Consider the following 17,886-nt stretch of genomic DNA (forward strand, 5'->3'; position numbering starts at 1 on the left):
TTTATACTTATAAATTATAAATACCTAAGACATAAGGTAAATATGTCATATATTTGATATGACAGATTACAAAGTACAGAAATAGTTGCACTTGCTTACTGGTCACACATAATTATAAGTAGATAATAGCAACCAAAATATCTTTAGTAACCTTAGAAAGACTTGACAGCAAGTAGTCGAAGATGAAAAACACTTCGGTATCATGCAACGTGCACAGCTGAAAAAACCAAACCTCCTACAAGAGGCAAACCAAATTAAAAGCCCTACATTTACATTTTCTACCCCAAACAAACAGGAAGCCATTTCATCTGCAGGGAAATACAGTAGGGACAATACAATCACAAATGTCATGATTCTTTCTACTCCACAAGCTGAATAAATAACAAGGATACACAATGCACATTGTGAAGAGAGTAATACGCACTCATACAAAGCATTGGAATGTCTGTCATTTTTAACCATTTACAGATATTGCAAGTTTTCAAGCTCCAGCTCAATTCATTCAAACTCAGGGATACACTTTAACAAATATACCAATACCCTGCTGCATAAAAATACTAAACATATCTGATGCACGAACAAACTATTTAAAAAAAAAAAACAAAGTACATAAACCAGCTTTATATTTGTTTTGAGATACACAATTCTTTTTTTTCGGTTGTTCAATCTTCCTTATTAAAATTCCTGGAATTTTTACCATGATTTTCATTGGTCTATCCGACCATAATGTATAGGGCAATAATCATTTATGTTGCTTGTCTTCATGTAGGTAATATCAGACTGTTGATCACATAATTGCTTCAAGACATAGCCCTGAAAAAAGTGTAATGCCTTAGTTTACAAATGTTGTGAAGCATGCCTGTTCTCCGACTTTCTCAGCAGCAAATAGGCTCCAGTTCAATCCATGCTTAGGCTTATGAACATTAGAGAATCTAAAACACAAACCTTGTCCTCAGATATCATGTATCTGCATGCAGTTGTGACAAATGTCACTTACAAGGGGATAGTATTATTGTGGTCTATAGGTAGGTTGGATAAAAACACATTTATAATGAGGCTAATAGGGAACAGGCACTTCTCCCTCGGTCTTAAAAACTTTTATCTCATGGTTTGAGCATAGCATGCTTTACTGATTAATCCCAGGTAAAATATATGTTCTGGATACTGATCTAATAAAAGCAGCATCAGCACAGCTTGACAACAGCAGATAGTCCCAACCAATGAGGAATAATTGAACAATATAGCAGGCTGTTTGAATGAATTTGAGGCAGGGCTCCAAATGTGTCCCCAATAGTCTCTTTAATTTAGTCAACAGTCGTCCTTTACACCTGATGTCTTCTCTTGCCTCAGCTTACCTCCTGTCCTGGTCTGTGGACCACTGAAATTTTCATTTACTGCATTTAGTCCTCATCCTGTTAACATAAATATAAAGCAAGGGAAGGAGAGTAAAGCAATATTATTGGCTGCTTGATAATTTTTGCGTTGCATTATACCTTACAAATAAATGACTGATAAACCATGACTGGTTGGTTCGGTTGCCAAAGCAGTACCACAAATAAAGGACTTTTGCAACTGAAAATAACCTGGGTTAAGGCCTTGTTTCACACTTGTAAATATAAAAGGGGGTTGACTCCAAATTTACTCCAACATTCTGAAACCCTGCTCTAGAGGCTTTTGTGGGGCTAACACTAAACTGTGTTTCCAAAGGCATACATAAAACAATGTATTGTTAGGGGATATGTGTTTTTATATCAGTTTCTGCACCAATTATGCATTGTTTTTCAATAGGCCACATTTTTTAAGATGCATTGTAAATTTAAAAGAACTTCACCATTTAAAAAATCCATCAAAACACCAGCATTCTGTTCCATAAATTGTTCTGCATCTAGCTTATTTTTTCCCCTAGAACGAATTCTGTCTGAACAGCCCCCTGGAATGTAACGGCCAGTTGTTGCAACAGAAAACTGATAAGAAACTTAACAGCAATATGCAAATAAGTTAACCCAGGGTTACATACATACAGAGTGTAATCTTGAAATGTAGATACTGCAAATTATTACTAACTCAGTGTAAAATATGAAGAAACATGGAACAATATAGCATTAACCCAGGGTTTGGAATGCCCCTGGGTTAACAATAAAAGCCCAAAAGTGTACGCTGTAATGTTTCATTATAATGCCTCTTTAAATGGGAATCAATGTGTTCCTAATGTGGAACCCATCAGACAATGAGTACATTCAATTTCCAAGGGGGTTTCATTAGCACTCTATGATCTGCATGTCCACTGCCACTTTCCTCAGAAAAGCTTTTAGAAAAAAAAAAAAAGAAAATTATGAAAAAATAATTCCTGAAGATTTCCTGCTGCTAAACAGGCTTAATGCAGCACAGTAATCAAATTTAAAGGAATACAAGAATCTTGTTACTGAGGCCGGCATACTGCCAAGCCATTAGCCTCTGTGTTGATTTCTAAGGGGCATGTGGACGGTAGTTTCAATGAGATACTTTCTTGAAATTAAAATCAGGAAAATGGCTAGGAAACTCAATTTAAATCAAATCCACCCATTAGTTGCAAATGAGGAATAATTCACATAATAAATTACTGGTATGATGCAATAATAAAAATCTGTAGCAGGTGGGTGGAAAAGGACAGTGATCCCAAATGATTATCAAGGTTGAGCATGTGGTTCCTCAACTCAAAATGCTTTTAAGCGAAAGGGACACGTACAATCACAAGCAGCACAGCGTTTATTCGTCATTTGAGCATCTTGCCAAATGAGAAGTAAAACTACAATTTCATCACTTGCCATATCGCAGACATGTGTAAACACTCCTACAAACACTGGGTACAGGTTACAGGTTAAAGGGGCAGTAAAAGGGGAGATAATTAAAATTTCAAACTTCAAATGAATGAAACTGATGATTGTGGTTAATGCCACCACAATTGTTAATAATGGTTTTAGCCCAAGCATGATTATATTCATGTGTAGCACAAATTTTAGAACAGAAAAATGGACCACATGAATCATCATGGATAATTATTACCAGCAATAAAAAAAATAAAACAAACTTAAAAAAAACCTTTCAAAATGAGTAGGCAATAATATTCCAAATGGAATTTCTATCATAATTTGGAACCGATCCTGACACATCCTAATTAGATCAAATAATAATCCTCCAAGATCCGACTCAAACTGCAATTCCTAAAGGATTTTGATTCTTATTTAAATATGAAAATGTTTCTTTGTGGATATTGTATAATCTTAATCAGAATTGCTACTAGACAGTAAAAGAGAACCAGCTCTTTTTAAAATTATTTTTAATGTACTACAGTGGCATTTTCTTTTCTAAAGAGTTCAGGTTTTAAAATTCCTATTAGGATCCTTGAGAATTGGTTCTAAATTATTCCAATAGGAAACATTCTTTTAGGATTATTTGATTAGGGATATCTCACAAGTTCCCAAAAATTGCTGATTCATTTACAGTGTAATAATAAGGAATACAATATTTCTGGATTTTTTTTTTTTTTACTCTAATTGCACCTTGGTTAACTTAGTCAGTACATTCATTTTGCATGGCTTGGTGGACATCTAGACACAATGTCAGGAATATAAAAGAACATTAAAATGAAAATCTAATTAGACACCATACAGTATCTGGATTCTGGAACCAAATTTGGTTTACCCTGTGTAATACAACTATCTGCTACACAGTATCTACCCTGCAAACTGCTACTGGAGGAAAGCCAAGCAGTTTTTCCTCTATGATAATGATGCTAAGTAGCAATCAAATGGGATCCTGTTGGGTGGATGCTAATTAAATGATAGTTCACCCAAAAATGAAAATAATGTCCTCATTTACTCATAATCATGTTGTTCCAAATCCATATAACTTTTATTCTGTGGAACTCAAAAGGGGATATTAGGTAGCATGTTAGCCTCAAGGCCCTGGTACACTAACGCAAAAGTGCGTAATTCTTTGCTCAGAGCCAAAGAGGTTTGAAACAGCTGAGCAATGACATGCTGTTTGTGAACATTCAGACACCGACCACACCGCTGGGGGAGGCGTAGAGGAACATCTAAATATGAAAACACTCAACACTACAGGTACAACATCAACTACTATGACATTAAAATGTGCTTTCAAGGATTTCATGCCTCATTCTATGAGAAGAATTCACAAAAGATCAGTAAAAGAGGCAGTTTTAACCATTCAATGATGATTTAAAGTAATTTATATGCAGAAGTTAATGTGTAATTTGTCATGTTTACATTTTGCAATAATGGTGCTAACATGCTAAACAAAGTCATAATATGAGCCAATTACACTCTTACTGTAATTTATGGTGACGCCAACACTACTGCAAAGATGGGTTTACAAAATATTATAGGCAAAATACAGACAAAAGAATGATGATAGGCATAACTTAGTTTGGGCAGATGTGAATGGCTTTCAGCTGCAGACAGCACATGAGTGAAAAAGCATATCAAACAATAGCATGAATGGGCATTTAAGATTATTTAAGTAGATTTGATTCCTTTAGTAGACTAACTAAAGAACATTTTCTCTGTCTGGGTAAAAATGAAGCCAAGCATTTGGTAAAATCTAGGGAAAATAAGACCTGCCATTTGTGGTGAAAAGGTCATTGTGTTTAAACTCCTTTTAAAGTGTCTTTGTACATTTGTAGACATGCCAATTTAATTTGTGTAAATTTGTCAAGCATTTAAATAATGACTAGCCAATAGCGGGCTGTGAAGGACCATCCAATTGGTTTGAACCACTAAACGCCTACGCGACTGAACCAGTCAGTCATGTAGTTCATTAATTAACTTAATGTACTGGTAAACTCGTTCGCAAATGAATTGAATAAATCAATCTCATTCATGAATATTTGGCTGACCGGCTGAATGAGAGGAGGAGCTGCATCTCGTTCAACAAGAAAAGGGGCCGGATTAATTGGGAATAGAATTGAGTGATTCACACATTACAATGAGTGAGTGATTCACACATTACAATGACATACATATGTTACTGAAACTCATTATTATTTTTTAGGCTAGTATTGTTGTCATTTTTGTATAGCTTGACAAAAAGTCATGCTCAGCAATTCAGAATGTGATTAACTTTAGTGTCATTTGTGGGATTTGGTTCTATATAACATCACACCCATTCATTCTTCGATTTTGTTTGAAGTGTGCAGGGGCCTTCAGTCACCATTCACTTTCATTGCAACTTTATTCCATACAATGTGAATGGTGACTAAAGTTGTGAGTAAATGATGACTTTATTCTCTTTCACAGTCTTTTTATACACATCACATGTGCCATTGCAAACATGGAATAAAATCAAGAGAGGACACATTTATTTGCTCAAGCAGTTTGAAACATGCATGAAAGGGGAAAAAAGAACCCATATCCAAATGTGTCAGGGAGAGGTGCAAAATCAAAAAGGTACATGGACAACAAAGAAAGGGATCCAGGAACACAGCAAGTGAGGGATTTATTTGTGCAGGATTCACAGTGGAGATTGACAGCCAGTGTGAAGCTGCAGACAGGAGCAGTCAGTCCCAGAGGAGGGGAGGAAAGTCACAGCTTGAGGAGTTGAAGTGCTGCATTCCCATTTGTTAAAGACGATAGAGACAAGGCCATAAGCAGATGCCATCTCATGCCGTGAGACAGATAGACACAGGGACATAAAGGAGACATGAGTGCAGGGAACATAGTGGAGAGAGAGAGAGGGAGAGTGAGAAGCCCTGTTTACACCTGGTAGTACCGTGTCTCAAATGAGTCTTCTGTGAGCATAGCAATCAGAGTGGAAGGTCTCTGATTTTGTGACTACAAAAAGCGTGTCACTTGCAATGTTGTATAAGCGCAAACAAAAAAGGTCTTTTAGTGGAGTCTTTTTCAGGATGTGATTTACACGATTTGTGTTGAAATATGTTGAAATCAGACACACTGAAAAAGTTCTATGAAATCTTTTGCATGTGCTTTTCCAAATTTTCCAGATCAAATGGACATCTTGTGCATGTATATGCTTTTCCAAATTTAAAACTGTTGTTATATTGCAATGGATGACTAACAGGTGAGTAGGCGGTCCTTCACTGTGGTCCAGAGACAGATCAGCATAAGCACTTCAAATGCGACGTGGTTACTCCATAGAGGTGGGCGATATATCGGTAGACACAAAATACCGGTAGAAATTCGCCAACCGGTATACATTTTGGATTATCGCATCACGTTTATACAAAATCGCCACCATGTGGCAAGAAATGTGCTCCTCATTCTAGTAATATTACACATCCGCGGTACACATTCTGTAGGAGAAATGGAGGAAAAAGGCGGGGCGCCTTCAAGATCATACCAAGCGTAAGAAAAAAACGATTATTACCCATTACGCCGATTTCGCGTTGCATGTAAGCACCTTAACCAGAGTTCTTACTGGCTCATCCAATGTGCGCACGTGTTGAGCGCATGCCTCTTTATGGTTTACCATCAAAAGCAGAGAATAAAGCAATTATTTAAAATGTCAAGTAACAGTGAATTTCTTTCCATGTCATATTTGTTTAAATAAGCTGATTTTAGAAAGTAATCAGCATATTGTTGAGCATGTAAACATGCTCATTTAATGGGTCTTGCACCAACAATTATGTAATGCAGGATTTTTAAACCAGACATCACCCTTGATATAATTCAGTTCGAATGATGTTAGCTATTAGGCAACACACTGGCCATGTTTGCCTTCATGTATTCAAATATTCTCTATAGGGATTAAAATAAAAATAATAAATTGATCAATTGTCACACATTTTACATACATTTCTGCATATACATGGTGAAATTATTTATTTTTCACATATCCCAGCTAAGCTGGGGTCAGAGTGCAGGGTCAGCCATGATACGGTGCCCCTGGAGCAGATAGGTTCATGGGCCTTGCTCAAGGGCCCAACAGTGGTGTATTGGTGGTGTTGGGGCTTGAACCCCTGACCTTCTGGTCAGTAACCCAGAGCCTTAACTGCTGAGCCACCACTGCCCTCTTAAATCATTAAGAGACTAATTAACTTTTTTTAATATATATATATATTTTTCTATGTATTTTTTTCTTTGCTGCATTGCTTTCAGAAGATGTTAAGTTTCTTGAGGAAGATTTATAATAACAATAATACTAGTTCACAACTTCAGACTGAAATGTTGCATAATGTGAAATTTAGCACAAGGGTAAAGTTTATTTAAAACCATTTATTGTTTTACTTTCACACTATGTTTGTCAAGTCCGAATAAAGAGAAAACTATATAAGAGGAAGTAGTTTTCATTTATAAAGTATTTAATTCACTGACTGGATTATTCAAAAAATAGGCATTACAATATGGTTATTTCATATATAAACCTATTTTCATTGATTTTTGTGTGTTAACATTTTTAATATCGTGATATACACTCACCGGCCACTTTTTTATGTACACCTGTACATCTACTTATTCATCCAATTATCTAATCAGCCAATCGTGTGGCAGCAGTGTAATGTAGAAAATCTTGCAGATATGCAATGCCACACATTAACCATCAGGATGGGGAAAAAAATTTGATTTCAGTGATTTGAACCGTGGAATAATTGTTGGTGCCAGATGGGCTGGTTTGAATATTTCTGTAACTGCTGATCTCCTTGGATTTTCACACACAAAAGGCTCTAGACTGTAAAGAGAATGGTGTGAAAAATAAAAAACATCCAGGCTCACCAAAACTGGACAGTAGACAATTGAGGAAAAAAAAAAAAAAAACACGCATGGTCTGACCAAATCTGGATTTCTGCTAAGGTACACAAATGGTAGACCCACTGCAGCCTCAGTTTTCCGTTCTTGGTTGACAGAAGAGGAACCCAACATGGTCTTCTGCTGTTGTAGCAAATCTGCCACGTTGTGCATTCTGAGATGCTATTCTACTCACGACAATTGTACAGAGGGGTTATCAGAGTTACCACAGAATTTGTGTCAGCTCGAACCAGTCTGCCGATTCTCCGTTGACCTCTCTCATCAACAAGACGTTTTCGTCCACAGAACTGCTGCTCACTGGTTGTTTTTTTTGTTTTTCAATCATTCTCTATACACTCTAGAAACTGTTGTGTGTAAAAATCCCAGGATATCAGCGGTTACAGAAATACTCAAACCAGCCTGCCTGGCATCATCAATAATGCCATGGTCCAAATCACTGAGATCAAATTTGTCCCCATTCTGATGGTTGATGTGAACATTAACTGAAGCTCCTGACCCATATCTGAATGATTTTATACATTACACTGCTGCCACACAAATAACTGATTAGATAAATCACACAAATAAGGTGTACCTAATAAAGTACATTACAAAATGTTTCGGACCCAGTGTAAACAGGTGGTGCAGGGGTCAGAGAAAGAGAGAGCGATCACATGAAAAATGTAAGTGTGTATAAAAAGGGGGAGGGTGTTAGTTAGTTGTTAGAAGTCAGCTGAAGTAAGGGATTCTTTCGAAAAGCCACAGTCTCAAAGCTGGTAATAAGAACAGCACCTGAGGATGGTTGTTCTGATGAATCCACTGCTGTGTCCTCCACAGCCTTTGCTTCAGGCTGACTCTCATCTGACTGTACAGTGAGGGCTTCGCTGTCCTCTGTATCAGAGGTTAATTAGGATATGAAATGCAAACAACACTTCATTTTGAGAATATCAGATATTATTTTGTTTTATTTTTGTACTTTTCTGAGGGAATGCATAAATTAATAGACATTTTCAACTTACCACTCTGTCTGGTGTGGTCTGGGGTGGGCGGCACTACGGGATCAGCTGTATCTTGGCTGCTTGAGGCAGTGTTATTAGATTCAGCTGGTACAGCCTCTTTTGGGGTTTCACAGATATCAGACTCCACCACTGAATGTGAAAGAATGCTATTGTTTTATATCAGAGATATTAAAGCCATTCTGACAAAGCTAAACCCAAAGGCAATATACTGACTTTTTAACTTGAGACGCAGTCTATAAAAATCTCCTGACACTGAAAAACAGTGAGACGCAGTAAAACGGACAATTATGTCAGTCTGGCGCATGTTTTTCATAAAAAAAAAAAAACAGCACAGATGGATACAATGCATATCACGTGTACAGCCACTTAGACTGCTGAAAAAAAAGATCAATGTTTTAAAAGCGATACAGAGCCACAGTAATTTCACTAGGCCTGTTGCGATTATTAAATAACCGTCTGATAGCAGTTATTTTATCCAACCGTGATTCTTGTGCACTTTGAAGTCCAATCACATTTGAATGCCCAAATAAGGTAATTTTAAGCAAATATACAATATAAATGCTATGAACTGCGCATTTGTGTCATTCAGTTGAACTCCAAGCATCACTGAGCTGCACAACAGTTGTCAACCAGAGCAGCTCCTGTCCAGAATGTGTGCATAGTAAGCAGAAGCATGTGCCAAACTCCTGCGAAAATATAAACTTTGATAGTGAATGCAAAGTGCTCCGATTTCACTTAAATTTAACGATCGTATGGTGGAAAATTTTCCTGGTCATATCGGGTTCATCCACATAATACTTACTCTATTTACTATTTCTATGGGGTGATAAAATAATCCAAGGAAATCTCAAAGATTTTGCTTCATGAGAAATAAGGGCTTAATCAAAGAGCATAAAAATAACATGTGAAAGTGACGAAATATATATATATATATATATATATATATGAATATTATGGGTTCAAGACCAGTTAAGCTTAAGTCAACAGCATATGTGGCATAATATTGATTACCATAAAAACTAATTTTGACTCGTCCATCCTTTTCTTTAAAAAAAGCAAAAATTGAGGTAACAGTGAGGCACTTACAATGGAAGTGAATGGGTCCAATTTTTTTGACATTAAGAAACTCACTTTTTCAAAAGTATAGCCACAAGACAAACAATGTGTTAGCATGATATTAGTGTGATAAAATCACTTACTAACCTTTTCTATGTAAAGTTAAAGCCAATTTTGCAACCTTGTTGCCATGACGATGTAATTTCAACCAACACTAAAAAACCCTAATGACTGTAAAAATGACAATTTACACAACAGCTCAAATACATTTTTGTGGTTATCTGCATTATGCAAAAAATGCTGTCGATTGATCTTAACTTGTATTGAACCTCAAATATTCCTTTAAATATGTAAAAAATACTTCTTAAGGTGTATGAAACACAAATACACCTAAGAAATGTCAACTTATGTAACAATAAATCGAGAAAGCCCTAAAAGAGCCCTAAAATCGTCATAATCACAATTATTTGTTAGACAATATAATGTCAGCCAAATTTAATTATCGTGACAGTCCTAATTTTCAATCTTCTGGAACTCAACATAACTTACAGTTGTCTCTGCACATGGAATTAGTATATGAGACAGTATTTTAACATGGAAAATACATACTTCACCTTAAAACAATTTAAAGCCATAAATCACATTAATACCAGAAATCTATGAAACAATGATGTACAGAATAAAGCCCACCATTACCCTACCTGTAGACGTGCTTTCCTTTTTATCTGGTTCTTCTGGCTGGTTAGGGGTGGTAGTAGTGTCACGATCAGCCTCGTTGCTCTTCAGCTGGGCGGGGCTGCTTTCATTGCTGCTGGGCCTCAGAGGGCTCTCACCCAGGCTACTCCTAGGAGAAAGTGTCTCCATTTCCTCACCCCAGTCTGACACTGGCTGGTGGCCCTCCAGTTGGGAGAAGGGGCTGAGGGGCTTGGGCCCTTCAGGCATACTAAGCGTTTCCTTTGGTGAGGGGACTTTGGGTCTGGGAGTTCGCTGCTCTCTCGGGCTTGGAGTAGAGGGTGCAGAAGAGGTAGGGGTCTTTTTTGTTGTTTTAACATCTTTTAGGGATTCTTTGTCTGCTCCATGCTCTGCTTTTTCATCCTCTTCCTCATAGCCTTCCTCTCCATCACTGGCATCCTCCCACTCATCGTCTTCTTCTGCAGTAAGTCCTCCATCAACTGTCTTCTCCAAAGCAGAAGAAAAAAAATGCATACACTAATTAAATCAATTCTCATTAACATGGATCTTAAAAAGAAGTACTCCATAACTAGCTGGCTTCTTACCTTCTCTGATAATGGAGCTTTGGGCTGATCTTCTTTCTCATTGTCCTGCTCCGTGTCCTTTTCCTTTTCTGTCTCTTGCTCCTCCTTTCTCCCTTTCTCCTCTTCATTTTCTCCTTCCCACCGGTTATCATGCATGCTTCAAGGACAAAAGTATTGTTTTGCTTAATGAAGTGGACTGAGAACAAAAAATATTATTTAATGAACTACGAATCATCTGTTGTAACAGGTGTCAAAGCAACACTGTATACTGCCAAAATAGCAGGAAAAACTAGTAGGGCTGGGCTGTATGACTGTATTTATCATGCAACAACTGATAGAGATTTTGCTATACTGTTTATACCATGGTAGACATATATTTGCACAGCTATAAGTAGGATTGCTTTGCTATTTGGTTTTTGTCCATCAAGTTCCAAATGAAAGAGAAAATTGTCTAAATGAAATAAAGTTTAGTATTTTATTCACTGAAAATGCACTACCAAATGGATGTTTAATACAAAAAAATTCTTATTGAAATTTAAGCAAACATAACAATATTGTGATGTATACCGTTATTGTGATATAGAATTACTGAAACTGTGATATAAGGTTTTGGCAATATTGCCAACTAGGGCTGCACGATTTGGGAAAATGCCATGTTGCGATTATTGAGGCTAATATTGCGATATAATAAACAAATGGTAACATGAGTCAACTTGCTTGGTTATCAAGGAAAATGACACAAATAGATAACTGATAATGCTGAAATGTGTATTTCTCAACTCAAACATACAAACTAGCAACAACTATAAATGCAGTGTTTTCAAATTAAAATATTTTTACAAAATTCAATATCTTTGCATTACTGCAAACTTGTTATTTTCTCAATATTACACCTAAATAAAATGGAACAATAAATAAGAACAAATTTTCATGAAAATAAGATTGTCCAAACAAACCGGGACATTTAAGCAGGATGTAAAAAACCACTAAAACTGTTGTTGTTTTTTTTTTAAAATGACCAACTGGTATTTCCAAATCCTCTTTCTAAAAAGTTCTACTTATCGCTGGTACCTCTTGTCCAGTGTGTGGATCATTTTCTGAAATCCCTCTTTGCTAACGGTGCATCATGTCTCTTTATATCTCTGTGAGGACTTGTCATATGGTGTGACACTCGCAAACACATCTGTAATTGTGATTTGTTTGGCTTACTGGGCTTTTTAATGTAGTTTTAGTCAATGAAAACTGTTGACATTTTAGTCATATTTTAGTAACATTTAGTCATATTGATATTTTAGCCACTGAACACTGTAAACATTTTAGCCATAAGAGTATTATTGATAAGCATTTGTCAATCTTGTCTATCCAAAACATATATATATATATACATATACATACACACATATACACACCTAAAGGATTATTAGGAACACCATACTAATACTGTGTTTGACCCCCTTTCGCCTTCAGAACTGCCTTAATTCTACGTGGCATTGATTCAACAAGGTGCTGAAAGCATTCTTTAGAAATGTTGGCCCATATTGATAGGATAGCATCTTGCAGTTGATGGAGATTTGTGGGATGCACATCCAGGGCACGAAGCTCCCGTTCCACCACATCCCAAAGATGCTCTATTGGGTTGAGATCTGGTGACTGTGGGGGCCATTTTAGTACAGTGAACTCATTGTCAACCAATTTGAAATGATTCGAGCTTTGTGACATGGTGCATTATCCTGCTGGAAGTAGCCATCAGAGGATGGGTACATGGTGGCCATGGGATGGACATGGTCAGAAACAATGCTCAGGTAGGCCGTGGCATTTAAACGATGCCCAATTGGCACTAAGGGGCCTAAAGTGTGCCAAGAAAACATCCCCCACACCATTACACCACCACCACCAGCCTGCACAGTGGTAACAAGGCATGATGGATGCATGTTCTCATTCTGTTTACGCCAAATTCTGACTCTACCATCTGAATGTCTCAACAGAAATCGAGACTCATCAGACCAGGCAACATTTTTCCAGTCTTCAACTGTCCAATTTTGGTGAGCTCTTGCAAATTGTAGCCTCTTTGTCCTATTTGTAGTGGAGATGAGTGGTACCCGGTGGGGTCTTCTGCTGTTGTAGCCCATCCGCCTCAAGGTTGTGCATGTTGTGGCTTCACAAATGCTTTGCTGCATACCTCGGTTGTAACGAGTGGTTATTTCAGGCAAAGTTGCTCTTCTATCAGCTTGAATCAGTTGGCCCATTCTCCTCTGACCTCTAGCATCCTTTTCGCCCACAGGACTGCCACATACTGGATGTTTTTCCCTTTTCACACCATTCTTTGTAAACCCTAGAAATGGTTGTGCATGAAAATCCCAGTAACTGAGCAGATTGTGAAATACTCAGACCGGCCCGTCTGGCACCAACAATCATGCCACGCTCAAAATTGCTTAAATCACCTTTCTTTCCCATTCTGACATTCAGTTTGGAGTTCAGGAGATTGTCTTGACCAGGACCACACCCCTAAATGCATTGAAGCAACTGCCATGTGATTGGTTGATTAGATAATTGCATTAATGAGAAATTGAACAGGTGTTCCTAATAATCCTTTAGGTGAGTGTATATATATATATATATATATATATATATATATATATATATATATATATATATATATATATATATATATATAGGTTTTATATATTTTTATATACCGGTAGGTCATCTTTTTATTAGCGGTGTAGAATATGGGCAAACAACTCTCAGAGAGAATGGGCTGTCACGTTCACACATGCACTTATTTATTTAATATAAATCGCAGCATTTTGCCGCCATATAATCGCACAGGCTGAAATCGCGATTGCGATATGATTAATCGTGCAGTACTACAGCCAACCCCTGGAGACCCCTAAGTTAATCTCTTAAAAAAATAGGAATTATCACATTATTATTATGTAATAACATGGCTTATATTATTATGACATGTAATATAAAAAGTTTTAATAGAATTTCTAGCAAAAAAAACTACACTGTGATCATCACCATGGCATAAAATTACTTTTACCATTTTAGATTTTAACAGCCTGATCTCATGAACATTATGTGACCATGGCAACATTTTTGCAAAACAGAATTACAAGTATGTGCTTAACACATTTTCCTGCAGTTTCCCGGATTAACGTCCAGCGGGGGGCGCCAAAAGTGAGTGGAATTTTGTCATATATATATATATATATATATATATATACAGTGAGGAAAATAAGTATTTGAACACCCTGCTATTTTGCAAGTTCTCCCACTTAGAAATCATGGAGGGGTCTGAAATTGTCATCGTGAGGTGCATGTCCACTGTGAGAGACATAATCTAAAAAAAAATCCAGAAATCACAATGTATGATTTTTTAACTATTTATTTGTATGATACAGCTGCAAATAAGTATTTGAACACCTGAGAAGATCAATGTTAATATTTGGTACAGTAGCCTTTGTTTGCAATTACAGAGGTCAAACGTTTCCTGTAGTTTTTCACCAGGATTGCACACACTGCAGGTGGGATTTTGGCCCACTCCTCCACACAGATCTTCTCTAGATCAGTCAGGTTTCTGGGCTGTCGCTGAGAAACACGGAGTTTGAGCTCCCTCCAAAGATTCTCTATTGGGTTTAGGTCTGGAGACTGGCTAGGCCACGCCAGAACCTTGATATGGTTCTTACAGAGCCACTCCTTGGTTATCCTGGCTGTGTGCTTTGGGTCATTGTCATGTTGGAAGACCCAGCCTCGACCCATCTTCAATGCTCTAACTGAGGGAAGGAGGTTGTTCCCCAAAATCTCGCAATACATGGCCCCGGTCATCCTCTCCTTAATACAGTGCAGTCGCCCTGTCCCATGTGCAGGAAAACACCCCCAAAGCATGATGCTACCACCCCCATGCTTCACAGTAGGGATGGTGTTCTTGGGATGGTACTCATCATTCTTCTTCCTCCAAACACGGTTAGTGGAATTATGACCAAAAAGTTCTATTTTGGTCTCATCTGACCACATGACTTTCTCCCATGACTCCTCTGGATCATCCAAATGGTCATTGGCAAACTTAAGACGGGCCTTGACATGTGCTGGTTTAAGCAGGGAACCTTCCGCCATGCATGATTTCAAACCATGACGCCTTAGTGTATTACCAACAGTAACCTTGGAAACGGTGGTCCCAGCTCTTTTCAGGTCATTGACCAGCTCCTCCCGTGTAGTTCTGGGCTGATTTCTCACCTTTCTTAGGATCATTGAGACCCCACGAGGTGAGATCTTGCATGGAGCCCCAGTCCGAGGGAGATTGACAGTCATGTTTAGCTTCTTACATTTTCTAATGATTGCTCCAACAGTGGACCTTTTTTCACCAAGCTGCTTGGCAATTTCCCCGTAGCCCTTTCCAGCCTTGTGGAGGTGTACAATTTTGTCTCTAGTGTCTTTGGACAGCTCTTTGGTCTTGGCCATGTTAGTAGTTAGATTCTTACTGATTGTATGGGGTGGACAGGTGTCTTTATGCAGCTAACGACCTCAAACAGGTGCATCTAATTTAGGATAATAAATGGAGTGGAGGTGGACATTTTAAAGGCAGACTAACAGGTCTTTGAGGGTCAGAATTCTAGCTGATAGACAGGTGTTCAAATACTTATTTGCAGCTGTATCATACAAATAAATAGTTAAAAAAATCATATATTGTGATTTCTGGATTTTTTTTTAGATTATGTCTCTCACAGTGGACATGCACCTACGATGACAATTTCAGACCCCTCCATGATTTCCAAGTGGGAGAACTTGCAAAATAGCAGGGTGTTCAAATACTTATTTTCCTCACTGTATATATATATATATATATATATATATATATATATGTAATATATGTAATTACCCTACACAGATATAATATTTGAAATACTGCCCACCCTTGGAAGATATATGAAAAAGTTTGATTATCTCTTTTCATATTCTGCAATGATGTCAGATATCGCATGACCAATGCTAGTGCAGTCAAGAAAGATGGATAATTTTCAGCTGCCAGGTGAATTATTTCATACCTGTAGTTCTTGCCTTGCCCCCGACCCTTCCCTCTCTCACGGCCTCCTTGTCTGGGTTTGCTCTGCCCCAAGAAGTCCCCGAAGGTTTGGGCTTTAGGCGGCCTCTTACCGTCTTCTGCATAAAAGAGATTAGAGCAATATTTATCCTTGAACAGTGTCATGGGGCTGAGCAAGATCTTGGAAAACAATTCTGTGTATGAAATCTGTAGAGGAGAATGATGACCCTGGGCTCACAATAACAGATGGCCCTCTGTTTTTATGATGGATTGCTCCTCAATGTATCACCCTTCAGGATGGGAGGAGGGAAACAGATGAGAAAAAGCATGCAAATGTGCTCTTGATAGGACAGCACTGTGATGAGACTTAACTTGAAGGTTGTGAGGAAGATGGGTTTTTTTAAACACTCACAGCCAAGAGATTAGCAAATGTGTAAGACATGAGCTAATGTGTCAGAAGAGGCAACCGTCTCTTTAATGCTACAGAGATAAATTGGTTTGAGAGATCCTCAAAATGTCAAGATTCTGGTGACAAAATGGTGAAGAATGACAATCTTAGGGCAGCTTCAGTATTAGCCAATTTGGCAGTATTTTACAGTTTTACACTATTAATCTGTATTTGTAACCCGATTCAAACTTGGCTACTTACAACAGCTAAAGTCTATGGGCTTCCACATATTTCCACAAAGCTTTTGAATAGAAAAAAAAAATTGAAAAGTGTGCATAATGCACAAAATGCTGCATTAGTTCTGGATATTATTTTAGGTGTTGTACTGATGTTATTATTTGAAAGAATTCCATAGGATGCGGGACATAAAACTGAATGGCAATACAACCTGTTAACAGTCCCAACACTCACATGCAAATTCACGTTCAAAACCCTGTCCATGTCATACCCCGATTCACTACAGAATTACAGTCGGATTTAGCGCAGAATCGCAGGCATACTCTTTCATCCTTGCACGTTTACGTCATATCAGTAAGCTCAAAAAAGAAGGTCCAGTTATGTTGCGTGAGTGTCGGAGAAGCGAGTGTGATAGCAGTGGTGGTAAATCACATTAAGAGAGTGATTTAATGCCGCTGCTATTGCACTCGTTTCACACTTTACCTGCTAGAATGCTTTAACCATTTTGAAGTGTTTGGCAAAGTTGTTTACCTGCTATAATCCTTGAATATGTTTTCTTGTAGGGTTGCTGAAGCTTATATTGGTTGTCATGATTTAATTAATTGAACATTACTCATGTGTTTACCGATAGCGATGGGTTTATAAGTTTCGTTTTTTTCCGGTGAAGTTATTGTAACATGTTTACTAATATTCATGACTTCTGAGTATTTATTAACATTGCTGCAATTTTTAGATTCCCTTAGTGTGTCTCTAAGTGTGTATTCTTTGTCACTTTCCATTGCTCTCTCTCAGCAGATAGTCTGTTTAAACACAAAAGACTATTTAAATTTGCATCTAAAAGCCACTACAGGTAGATCCCATTGAATATACTCATCTCAAGTTGTTTATAATGTACCAATTTCATAGCACAGTAATGTACATATGAATTTAAGCATGCAACCATCTCTCTATTATAAATTTACTTCCAAAGAAACAATTAAACTTGTATTATTTTAATTGTTATATTGCATATTTCTGCATATTATTTTATGTTCAATAAAGTAAATTTCATCCACATCATTACTGAATCCTTGTTTTTCATTTTATACTAGTCTTATTGTTTGCATTGCATAGACCTACTATTGCAGTTTTACAGGTCACTTGC

The 17,886-nt window shown here is 37.4% G+C and overlaps 1 protein-coding gene across 3 annotated transcripts in view; it reads right to left on the reverse strand.

The window, feature by feature from the left end:
* ccdc9 (coiled-coil domain containing 9) overlaps positions 1-17,886 on the reverse strand; it is a 33,642-nt gene continuing 15,756 nt past the window's right edge. For all 3 annotated transcript variants that reach the window (XM_052109845.1, XM_052109846.1, XM_052109844.1), the window contains 6 exons: positions 16,122-16,236; positions 11,095-11,230; positions 10,519-10,993; positions 8,762-8,890; positions 8,535-8,633; positions 1-1,412 (listed from right to left, as the gene is read on the reverse strand). In XM_052109845.1, the coding sequence (XP_051965805.1) occupies positions 1,408-1,412; positions 8,535-8,633; positions 8,762-8,890; positions 10,519-10,993; positions 11,095-11,230; positions 16,122-16,236 (959 nt within the window). In that variant the 3' untranslated portion in view covers positions 1-1,407. The remainder of the gene's footprint in view (positions 1,413-8,534; positions 8,634-8,761; positions 8,891-10,518; positions 10,994-11,094; positions 11,231-16,121; positions 16,237-17,886) is intronic.

Source organism: Xyrauchen texanus, chromosome 38 (assembly GCF_025860055.1).
Source record: "Xyrauchen texanus isolate HMW12.3.18 chromosome 38, RBS_HiC_50CHRs, whole genome shotgun sequence".
NCBI classification, from domain to species: domain Eukaryota; kingdom Metazoa; phylum Chordata; class Actinopteri; order Cypriniformes; family Catostomidae; genus Xyrauchen; species Xyrauchen texanus.